This window comes from Aplidium turbinatum, chromosome 8 (assembly GCF_918807975.1).
Source record: "Aplidium turbinatum chromosome 8, kaAplTurb1.1, whole genome shotgun sequence".
Taxonomy (NCBI): domain Eukaryota; kingdom Metazoa; phylum Chordata; class Ascidiacea; order Aplousobranchia; family Polyclinidae; genus Aplidium; species Aplidium turbinatum.
The window spans coordinates 4,310,389-4,322,343 of NC_137479.1; the positions used below are offsets into that span (position 1 = coordinate 4,310,389).

An 11,955-nucleotide genomic window follows, 5' to 3' on the forward strand; every position below is an offset into this window, starting at 1 on the left:
GTCATCAACAAACTGTTCTGTGACTGATACTTTCTCTTTTAAAAACTTCACTTTTCTTTGGTGATTCCATTTCATATTTTTTCTTGTGTAATTTGGTCTGTTTTCCTTTTAATTGATATTTGTAGTACATACAACTCTTTGCCTTGGCACAACCATTTCCTTTTTCATCTGTTATATTGACTTAGCGAAATCATACTTTCCTGGTATTCGGTTATGTTTATCATACTTTTTAATTACGTTCCCAATTTTTTTTTCAACAGATGATTTATCTTGTTACGGTAATTAGCAAATTTGACTTATTTCATGATAGTTTTATTTCGCCTGTCATCAACACAACTCTCTCCTTTTTGCTTTTCACACTTGAACATAAAATTTTGTATCTGTCCAAGATATGTTGTTCTTTGGCATTTACAGCATTTCGTTGAGACGTTCCGCAGCTGTAGCCTAGGATGCTTTTTTGGAGTTTTACCTTCCTGGAATCGCACTGAATTTAAAGATCATTTTTATTTTCAGAAGGAGATGCATTGTTTGAGATTTTTAGCTCTCAAGTTTAAATTTACTTTGGAAACCGTTAAAACACACATTAGCGTGCAATGAGAGAATATATACGTGAAAACGTTTTTAATACGAAGGGAGACTTTTTTGTTTAAGCTTTGTTAACGGTACGCGGTATTGCTATTTTCTTTCAAAACATGAAAAACCTCCACTCATGGTAGAATGGGGAATGAAAAATTTGCCATTTTTTTCATACCTTTAATTCCCACTCTACAGATGTGGGTATCGGACTAATAATAATGTTATCGTTTTAATGATTGTCGCTCTGCAACTGCTAAGGTCTGATAACGACAGAGCTCATTTTTAATTTTTTTATCAGATTTTGGATGTCATCACATTGTGAAGCGTAGCCGAGTGATAAGAGCCTCGGCAGGCTACGACACTCAAAAGGGCGCCGTTCGACTCTGCTCAAGAGCGTGCTGCTGCTGTGTCTCTGGTAAGACACTTAATGCCATGCCTGAAGGTAGATACGAAGATTGGAATCCTTGATTGATGAACCTAAATGATGAAAAATAAAAACTTTGTTAGCATTGTTCATACTGTTTTTTCTTCTCCATATATGCTGTATTTCTAAACCTTCATCAGAAAATATAAGTGTTTGTTCTTGTCAGCTTTATGTGAAAGTTACCGTTTCAATTTCGATACTAAATTAAGTGAAATTAAATTCAAACAAATGAAAAAGAACAAAAAATTTAGCAAATCAGGCAATTGTTGTCTAAATTCTGGCAACACTGAAGTTGGAGTCGGCCAGTTATAAATCGAGGAGTCGGAGTCGTATATTTTTCGCTCGATTCCACAGCCTTGCTTCAACCTTCGATTCCATTTCACGGCATAAATTTGCAAAAATACAAGTAGGCTATTGCGTGCGCGACTCTTAATTACTTTCACAGCATCTTGCACAGGATTGTTAATATGCGGTGCGTTGTGTAAAGTTGACATACTGTCTGCGACCACCTCAAGGGGTCACGATTACCAGTTTGGAAAACTTTGCTTTAGAGTACGTTGCTTCCCTTTATTTGACCAGTCAATGAATTACAGTAGTATGCAAATCATCAGTCAAAGATGTTATTGATCAGTTGTCAATCCAATACCCAGATAGTAAATCACTCATTTTTACGTTTGTTCAACGTCTGTGAGACGTTGATTCAATGTAGAAAAGGACTAATGTATTGACCTAGAGATTGACATTGCTTCAATAACTTTTTTCTGCGTTGTAAGACCGTCTGTTTGCATCAAAATTTCTTTACTGCGGTTAATCCAAAGTAAACCTTCCCGATGAAAACCAGGTCCATTGTTTTGCATTGAAACAATGTAATAAATTATAGATCGATGGAAGCAAATACGATTCTTGTCCTGGACATTTTGTAAGTTTACTGTTCCTTTTCACGTCCACTTGCCTTAAGCCCTAAGTTAAATACTGTGCTGCAGAGTAGATCATAGTAGGGTCAAGTGAATTAACTCAAACTTAGATTTGCTGCGCATGTTGAGAAGTTGCATTTATAATAAATAGTCAATTATTACAAATGTCAATTATAGAGACCAATGGAGTAAAGCCATTGTTATACTAAACTAAACCTACTGGGCAAGAAAAAAGTATGAAGCAAGTTTTAGAAGTGCTCAACCACTTAGCTAGCAAAAGTTGACTTTTTACATCGTTTCAATGTCTAGCGCCCTTGAAAAGATATAAAAAAAGCAACTTTAGCTGGTCAAGTAGTTTGATGAATGTTGCACTGACCAATCGCTCATAGTTCTTCTTGATAATGTGCTGTCAATGGCATCACAGTCGCACTCGCAGCTTAAAGTCGATACTTTAGTTTTGATAGTACATTGAGAAAAGATTTTCCAGAAGTTATATGACTTTACTCCTTTCAAAGCTCATTTAAACTTCAATAGCACTTCACTATTGTTTGCATAAGTACATCCAGCATTTCAACTCTGAGTTCATAATGCTTTGGAGTTATAACGTTATATTGACATTAGATTATTGTTAATGGACAGAACATTGCAAAAAAATAGTCAAATTGAAGTTGTTTTTGGGGATTGGCTTCGCGGACAGTTTAGTTTGTTACTTAACAATCGGGTGAGGTTGAAGAAGATGTATTTTTAGGTTTTGCACTGGTCATGATTTTTAGCGATGAACGAAAGTCGTTTCACCAGCAGGCATTGTTAGCGCCAACGTGAGAATTGTGGTTCACTGAAGAGAAGAATCAATGTTGCATTGGAATAAAATCTTCTCAGCTGGCAAAATCTATTCTTTTCACATTGATTCGACGTCTACACACCTTGAATCAACGTACAATGGACAGATTTTGCTAGTTTGGTTGCCACAATTTGAGACAGCAGATAGAATCTTAACGAATTTTATTGACGTATATGCTGCACGTTTTAGGTCGAACGGTTTGAAGATCAGTCGACTATGAATTGTCTTAAATAAAGCATCTACTGTTTAATTGAAGTTTTCAAGTGGTTGTATTTATTCTGCAGTAATTATTGAGCTAAGAAGTCTCATTAAGCCTTGTGTTAACCTGATTGTAGTATTGTATTTAAATTACTGTGGTACGCGTGTATATACGCAGCCTGCTCAAAAACCATCGAGAAGTCTATTTTCATTCAACGAGAGCGGTCTTGCACTATGTATACGCAAACAGAATAGTTTCACTTTCAAATAATACAAATAATGATCGCCTGGGAAGAGAGACAATGGTAGAAAAAAAAGCTGTGGGAGCTGAGATACCATTTTTTTGGCGTATGCCTCATTGCTCCCACGTTCCCGTAGCTGCTTCTCCGGTTTTATGTGTGAAACCAAAGGCTGAGGACTGCAGATCTATCCGTAAAGTAAAAGCGGTTCTTAGAAAAACAATCATTGAACTAGTTCGCAGATTTTATTAAAAAAATGTGTAGAAGTTGAAAGATTGATTGTGGAGTGGTACACAAGAGTTATACATTAACGACTGCCTCTAGTTTTCAATAAAACATTTACAGGCTCAATTTTATCCATTTCAGACTTGAGCTTGAGTTGTAAAACAATAACAGTTAGTACGTGCTGAATATTGTGAGACAACATGATGATAAAGTGACGATGGGTGGGAAGCGAACAGCATGAACATTCTATGAGTCATGAATGAAAGTCCCGCATCTGCATCAACAACAGTTCAACAAGCAATTCAAATTGTTCTTTACTCAGGTGAGCTTTTGTTGCAGCAATGCAGCATGTTATGATTAGTGACTATGCTATAGCGGGCTAGCCAAAAAGTAGCCTACTTGATTTACCTCGCGCTGCACAATTGAAACGTTTGGCAGGCTCCTGTTGGGGAGCGAGGGCTGACAGTTTGCGTGCAGCAGCTATAGTCGTTGTCTATTTTTAGTACTGTGTACCTGTTCGGTGCCGCAGTGCTCACTGCCATAACATTGACACTGCCATCAACAGCGCCCTGAGCACAGTGACCGAATGCCTGCGTCCTACTACACCACTGAACCATGGACTTCTAAATAGTAGCATCTGGACTGGAAACGCAGTGACCAACAAAAGGCCAAACAGTTGATACAACAGTTGACCAACAGTGGGCCAACAGGGTTAGTTACTTGGCTGTTGGCCCACTGTTGGCCAGCTGTTGTACCAACTGTTTGGCCTTTTGTTGGTCACTGCGTTTCCAGTCCAGATGATACTATTTAGAAGTCCATGACTGAACAATCTTTCTAGTCTTGCTGGCATCCAAGCAGGTGAGATTCCTCTCAAAGATATTACTGTGTGATTAATCGATCAGCGTGGAGCCAAACCACCTTCACTCCTCAAGTCTCTGCTCCATCAACTAATCTACTTGGTCGACCGAAATCAAAGTACCCATTCGGGCCAGCCCCCAACTTCTGTTTAACGAAGCTGATGGACAAACAAAACATCTCTGCGGCTAATTGTACGGACCATAAATGGAAATCTGAATGGAAGTCAAATACCAGCAGGCTCCGTTCTTGCATTTCCGAAGATGACCCGTGTCCCATCGACCTGACGCTACCGAGACAGACATGGGTGTAACTCAACCATCTTCGCACGGGCGTCGGGCTTTTCCGCTCAACCATGCACCAATGGAATGGTCTCTTCTTCTTCTTCTTCCTGTGAATGTGATGCTGAGGAACAGATCGCAAACCACATTATCAACGATTGCACCATCTTCATCCTACCTAGCGGAGGCACGAACAACATGTAAACGCAACTTTGCATGTAGACAATAGACATGGACTAAATATAAATCAGTAAACATTAGCTTATGGTTAGTTTGTCTTTTAAAAGTTTTGAAAACTCTTTTTATATTAAATTAATTTATTCATTAAAGCAATCTTTTTAGAAATTAATATCCCACTTAGTACTTCCTTTCCTTCATGTGGGAAGCTGGGCTCGATAGCCCAGTTGCTTTAGCTCCTGACAATGTGCACAAAGAAACGACCGAATCAATCAACGCTGGTTCGACGCTTGACGTATGCGCTTGAGCAAGGCATGTCAAGGATTGCTCTTTGTTCAGCGGCTGCTAGTGGGTGAAACAATTCAAAGACAACTACACTCCAAGAAACGGAAGCCTCACTCTGTCAATCTCGGTGACCGGCTTTGTGTCAGTGGTTCAAAGCCTCTACAAGTATGCGAAACTGCAAGCATTAAGATTTCAAAAGAAGTTGTCTTTGTCCGATTATACAGATTCTCTCTACTCATGTAAATAATTTGTTTAATTTTGCCTAACCTGTGATGAATTAACTTTTCAGTTTTATTGCTGCTCGGATGTACATTCAATGGTGCCACAATATGGTTGGTACATAGACACCGATCTCTTCAAACTGTCATCCATTTGTGGGTTATTTCACTGTGTTGGAGTCATCTGCTAACGGCTGTAATCACTATTCCTTTTGCTATGATCTCTACCGCCTCCGACGACTGGCTGCTTGGAAAAGAATTTTGCCAAATTAGTGGATATTGTAATTTAGTGTAAGTTTTTTGCTGCATGTTGTGAAGAAATTTAGCGTTAATGTTTGAAAACTTGGTATCTATTACAATGCAATCAATCACTTACATAGGATATGCCATGGCTACCGGAAGATATGTGGGCATACTTTAAACAGTTTCGTCTTGATACTAATATTCTCAAAGTAATAATTTTTAACGGCAAAATGATTTTTTAAAACCGTATAGGCCTAGGCTCTACACAATACAAACAGATATATATCTTATTCCACCTCTTCAATATTAAGAAAATTTCAATAAAAAGAATATTTATATATATTTTTTGTGATAAATTTGCATTCTCATTCATGTTTTAATTTGGAACTAAAAATTATTAAGTTTGCCACACCCGAGTAATGACGGCCGCTGATGAATATATTTTATTTTAATCTTTTTATTTTATGTGATTTGTGGACAATTGTTTCCGTTTTGCCATTAATTTGTTTCACAAAGGTTTGTTTGCTTGCCAGGTGCCCACTATCTAATAACTTTACAAGTTAACCTGAAATGTTCCACTTCTTGCTTTTTTATAAAGTCACCGAGAAATAGAAATTAATTCAGAAAGTTGGTTAACATGTGACTTCGTGAACGAAGAAGCTTCAAGATCAAGCGGCGTTGGTTCGACTCTCGGGGTGTGCGCTTGAGCAACGCATTCTTAGGATAGCTCTCCTTTCAGCGGCACCTAACAGATGAAAAATTCCCCGGCAACAACATTTCATTCAACAATCGAAAACTTTACTCTGTCGTCAATCTCGGTAACCGGCCCTGCATCAAAAGCCTCTTCAAGTATGCGAAACTACCAGCAGGAATAACCAATCGAGGCTTTGTCAGTCCGAGGATAACGATTTAAAACCAAACCAAACCACTACAGATACTTTAATATGTCTCAAAATTACTTCCCCATGTAATCAAAAAAGTTTGGCATGTGAAACAATTATAGCTTAGTTACTACAAACTTTCCACGCGGTTTTATGTTTAGATTTCGTACAGTTTCGATCGTTTCAATCGCTGGCATCGCTGTGGATCGTTATCACGTCATAAGCCGCCCATTCAGCAAGAGAATGCAAAAGAAAACGGCTAAGACCCTTGTCGTCTTCACCTGGTGGTCATCATTAGTGGCATGTTCGCCTCCGCTAGTGGGGGTTGGATTGTACAGGTGATTGTTAAAAACGGTAGCCACTTTAACAAGGAAAAATTCTGCCACTGACTACAATGCAACCGCCAACCAATCAGAACATGTTATAAGAGGCTACCGTCCAATTGTGACCCTTCTGGCACTCATCCAGAAAGTTAATGCTTGTTTTGAACTTTATTTGGTAATTACAGAAGAAAAAGAGCAATAGCAGTGGTGGGAATCGAACCCGCGTCAATGAAATGACTACTTTCTAGCCTTAACCCTAACCCCCAAGCCAACCAGCTGACAAAAAATCCATCACTTAATTTGCTTTCTATCATCTTCTTTTCGCCGTTTTTTACGTCACTTAAACCGTAGCTTATGATTGGTTGGCGGTGCATTCTAGTTAATTGCAGTGGCAGAATTTTTCCTTGTTAAAGTGGCTACCGTTAAAAACGTCACAAAGTAAATAAAATTGCCCAAGAATATTCTAACAATTAGAATTTGGTAAAAAGAAAAAATGACTTCGGTAAAATGAAAGTTGAAGGTTGTATTGCAAAGCTGAGTTAAGAAGTTAGAGTTGTACATAAATTAACCTTATTTAAAACTTTACTCGAGCCTGGCAGTTTATTTCAGGCTTGCCATAGTAGCAGAGGCCAAATTTTTGCAACACCCAATAGGATTCAAATTAATCAAAAAATGAAGAGCCCAAGTTGTATAAACTAAACTTATGTTCAGCAAACAAACGTTTTGAAAACTAAATTGTTTTCATCTTTAAAACGATGCTTCGAAATTTGCTAAACATAAGCTTAGTTTCTATATTTTGGGCACTTTATTTTTTGATCAGATAGTCTAAGTCAGATAGCCTTTTCAATTATTTTCTTCCTAAATAATTCAAACTACTTTGCAACAATTTACATGCAGCATTTTGCTTTTTACAATAGATTTGTGTTGTTATCCTACTGCGAGCTGACGATGATTTGCCTGAACAAATAAAATTGCAACTGAAATGTTGCAGAATTATAAATTAAATCTGGTTTCAAAGTTCGGCTTAAAACTTCAAAATATTTACGTCACTTACTAGAGTTTACAAATCTGAACACAGACTAAGTAAACTAGCCTACTGTGAAGTTATGCACTTTATCACTAATATTATTAATTTATTATGCTACCAGTTGAAATGTTGTATGTAGGCCTATGCTTCGATTCGTTTTACTTTATGCACTTCTTATTACCAGATACTCTCCTAACCACCACTTGTGTCACGTCAGTTGGGTGTTTGGAGGTCCTGGCCTTATTTACACTGTTTTTTACATTACGGCGATATATTTATCAACTGTTCTCACCACTCTGTGCTCCTACCGTTTGATTTATAAGGTGTTTATTGTTCTTAAAATAGTTTTGCATTGCTAGTACAGTAACTTAGCTTTGACAGAGTGTGTCAATATACAGTAAAACATTAATTTTAACTTTATTTAATTTAAATGTTTAAAGTTTTTTCGCCACTTAATGTGAAGACTCTAATCCGACCTTATCGAATGCCAGGCCTGGAAGCAGAAGAAATACGTTTGTCTTGCAGCCTACACACTATTTTCTACGATTTATCTCTGATTGTCTATCCAGGGCCGTTGACAGTTTGACAGAAGTGGGCCCAGTACCCAGAAGGAGGCCCGGTACTTTGCCATGTGACGGCTGAAATGGCTGTTTTAACCTGTGATGGCAATTTCTTTAGATCTGATTATATTAATATCTTGGTAATGTTTGAAGTCGTGGGGAAGTTTTTAAATCCGGGCCCCTTAAATATTTCGGGCCCGGGTCCAAAAGTACCACCTAGACCCCCCTGTCAACGCCCCTGTGTCTATCTCTAACCATTCTGCTCCTTTATGTGTCCAGCCAAGCCATACCGCCAATTTGCCTTCATTGTAAACGTTCTTTTGTGCCTGTTGTCAAAATTATTCTATTGACTTGATGTCTCTGAATGAACAGATATTGATGAAGTGCACAGAAAAACGTAAACATTTTGCTTAAATTAATTGTTTAATCTATGCCGTGTGCATATAAAAAAAGCTGAAATCTAATTTAGGTGACGCAAAAACAAGCGATGAAGCACAAAAGAGCAATCGAAGCTCGTGTGTCATTTCATGGAAAAGCTTCTCTTTCAACTTCAAATGAAAACATGGCGTCGAACAGAAACCAAACTCGTTTTACGAACAATCGTTTTCACAAGATTCTCACGTCATACTGCGCGGTACTGGCATCTCGTTTTCAAAACAATTCAGTCTCTAACTCTCGGTCCAACATCGACAGGAAATCCAATCAAATTATTGTGATGGTTCTCTTAGTGTTCCTAATAGCCTGGTCGCCTTACTTTGGATTTGCTTTATACTCTGCTATTGACAGAGAAGAGAAAACAAACTTCTCAATTGGAAGAAGGTGGCTCGAATTCATTGTGACGTGGCTATCTTTGAGCACATGCGTTTGGGATCCGCTGTTGTACGCAGCGTTTACAAAGAACTTTAAAAATCATTTCAGGTGGGAAAGATTCAAATACAACGCAATTACAAAGTAAAATTTAACACCAAAAATATCACAATTGCACTGTGAAAAATTAAGTTTGTATGTGAGGTGGTGCATTATGTTAGGAACTGAGAGTTCTTACCCACTATTGTGAACACTGGAAACCAGAACTGAAGGTTCTGGTGTATGTGTGTAATCATACTAATTAATTTCACAAGTGTAGATACAAACAACTTGATTTGTCCTGATGCTGCGGGTTCGCTGTGGTAGTAGCGGTTTGTCAAGACTAGACTATCATAGCGAACTCGCAGTGTCAGGCAAAAACAGGTAGTTTGTATCCACACTCTTGAAAATAATAAACAGCGATCATAGTCGCACGAGAATAAAACATTTTGGCGGTGCGAACAAAACTTGCCGAAACTTTGTCTTTGAAAATAATGAAAATATACTTTTAAAAACGCAATAATTGACAATTTATCCAAACAACTGGACTTTTGTGTCCAAATTAGAGACGTTTTTTCCGTAGCGGTACGACTGCCCACTCTGCACCACCATCTCCTACGGCTATGACATCGATCATGCTGATAAAAGCAAAACTCAACCTATTTTACGAATCAATGTTATGGTTATTAATGTTGTACCACTGTTTGTACGTATGACTATACGCTGGACCCAAGTTAAGTTTTGGATCAATAAAGGCAAAGTTTCTTACCCTATTCAAAGATGCGGTTTTACCACTGTTTGTTTCAGAAGCCTGTTGGGTTGCTTCTGCAATCCACTGAAACATTGTTGGAATCCTTTCATCATCGGGAAATCGTGTAACAGTCAATCCGCTCCCAAAGTTGATAGAACTGCTCAAGATAAAGATGAGATTGATCGATCGGTTTACCACAGACAAAGATCACGCATCACCAACACCACTGAAGTATCTTGCGATATCCAAGGTCAGCGGTTGAATTACTCCACAATGTAAAATGTTTTCTTGCGAATGAAGATACAAACATTGACTTTCATTCCTTTCATTTCACTTTGTTTCGATTCTCAGCAGCCTATAAATAAGTTTAAAGCTAAACTAGTCAAATATCTTTTTTCAAGAGTGAATAAGTTTTAAGGTTCACATCTCTTTCCAATTTTGACCTGTAGAAGAAAACTCCTGAATAGAAAATGTAAACAAAGCTGTGCTTGTGGCCTAGTTTGAAGTTGTTATTAGCCTACTGTGCTAAATTCGAAGTTTAAGACAGCAGATGAAGCTCGCGCGGTCAGGCGCGTGTCAACATAATATTATACGTAGTTTGAATGACGATGTCTTAAAGATTGATGTTTTTCTATCTTAAAAGTAGGATAAATTAAAATAGTCGTTGAATACAGAAAAACGCCCATCAAAGCTATTTCTTTAGCTATTTAACATAGCAATCCACGATTTACTTTTCAGAAAATTATTACTTTGAACAAAATCCTTCTATCGTTCCATCGCTTTCCAAAAACGTTCTTCATACATCGTTTCAACCTTACACAACGTCGAGTTTGCGTCAACATCACCATTCTAAACGTAATAGGAAATTAATAATGACCTCGAAGGAAAATGCATCTTTTGTAGACGACACAGACGCGTCATCGCACGCAGCAGTCGTTGAAATGCGTCAAAGTAGAACAAGATTCGAGCAATGTAACTCTGCCAGATACCCGTCGGCTAAACTTGGGCAATTAACAAAAACTACGCAATTGTCTCATGTGCCTTGTGGAACGAAAAGCAGTGGACATCCAGATAAAGAAATGACATCATCATTGACAAGCAAGCTAATGAGTATTGCAGATGAAAGAAAATTGGTAAAAGCTACCGACGTTGAATCCAAAGAAGCCACAAAGAAGTTCCTCATGATCAAAACATCTTCTCACAATGTCACGCCAACCAAAGAAATTGCCCTCCAATCATTAAAAGTGAATAAAAAAGTGCACGAAGTGATAGCACATTCTCCCCTGTCTCATTTAAAACCCACCCACATCAAAACCACCGCAGTTTCTCCTTACTGCAAGATGAAATCTTGAAATGCCGTACGCAGCCTAACGGATTATTATTGTTTTTCATAATATAAAGAAAAACAAATTTTTAAGGTTTGATGCCAAACCCAGGTTGGTATGGTTTTGGTCAAATGCGACAAATAAATGAGATTTGACTTTATTTTGTGCTTGTTTTTTAAAAACGGTTTAGCATTTTAGTGTGCCAATGCTTAGGCTACGTCTGGAAAATTATAAAAGGAAAATAAAACAACGTTGGTGTGGACTCTTTCGTACCTAGCAGACCACAGACTACGCCATTAATGATTAGGCCAGGCGCGGATCTAGAAGTTTTTTTCGGGGGGGGGCAGAATATTAGAAAATCAATTAAAAAGAAAGAAAAAGATAAAACAGATATGAACAATGATACTACGACATTTACGATATGCTATAAAATAGACATTAAAACAGCCATTTTCATCAATTGTGAATGTTTAAAAATAAATTTTGCTTGAATAAAAATTTCTAAGCATGCAAAGTAAACTTAAAATCTGGTTTAAAACCCCGTATGCAGTGTCTATGACCAAGTGGATATTTGTATGTTTGTTGGCCTATATACGGTAATTGATTAAAATTATAATAAAGGCTATAAAAACTATAAAATAGCCATTGAAGGTTTCAGATTGTTTCAACTGAAGTCATTTGGTTCAGCGTTGGTTTCAGCTGAGTCAGCTCCAACAAATGTTGCTATTGAAATGTATTTGAAGTTGTATGAAAGAAAACAACGGAG

General features: G+C 37.7%; 1 protein-coding gene across 2 annotated transcripts; it reads left to right on the top strand.

Annotated features, from left to right (window-relative positions):
• Positions 1-3,571: 3,571 nt before the first annotated feature.
• LOC145775858 (5-hydroxytryptamine receptor 5B-like) lies at positions 3,572-11,395 on the top strand. Of its 2 annotated transcripts, none has more exons than XM_082587241.1 (7): positions 3,572-3,739; positions 5,305-5,524; positions 6,519-6,695; positions 7,892-8,030; positions 8,737-9,185; positions 9,921-10,114; positions 10,603-11,395. In XM_082587241.1, exons 1-7 carry the CDS (start codon positions 3,673-3,675, stop codon positions 11,214-11,216), a joined length of 1,860 nt encoding a protein of 619 aa, XP_082443367.1. In that variant the 5' UTR covers positions 3,572-3,672; the 3' UTR covers positions 11,217-11,395. The 2 variants fall into 2 exon arrangements, with proteins under 2 accessions (XP_082443367.1, XP_082443366.1); XM_082587240.1 differs by lacking the exon at positions 3,572-3,739 and adding an exon at positions 4,669-4,753.
• The last annotated feature ends 560 nt before the right edge of the window (positions 11,396-11,955 follow it).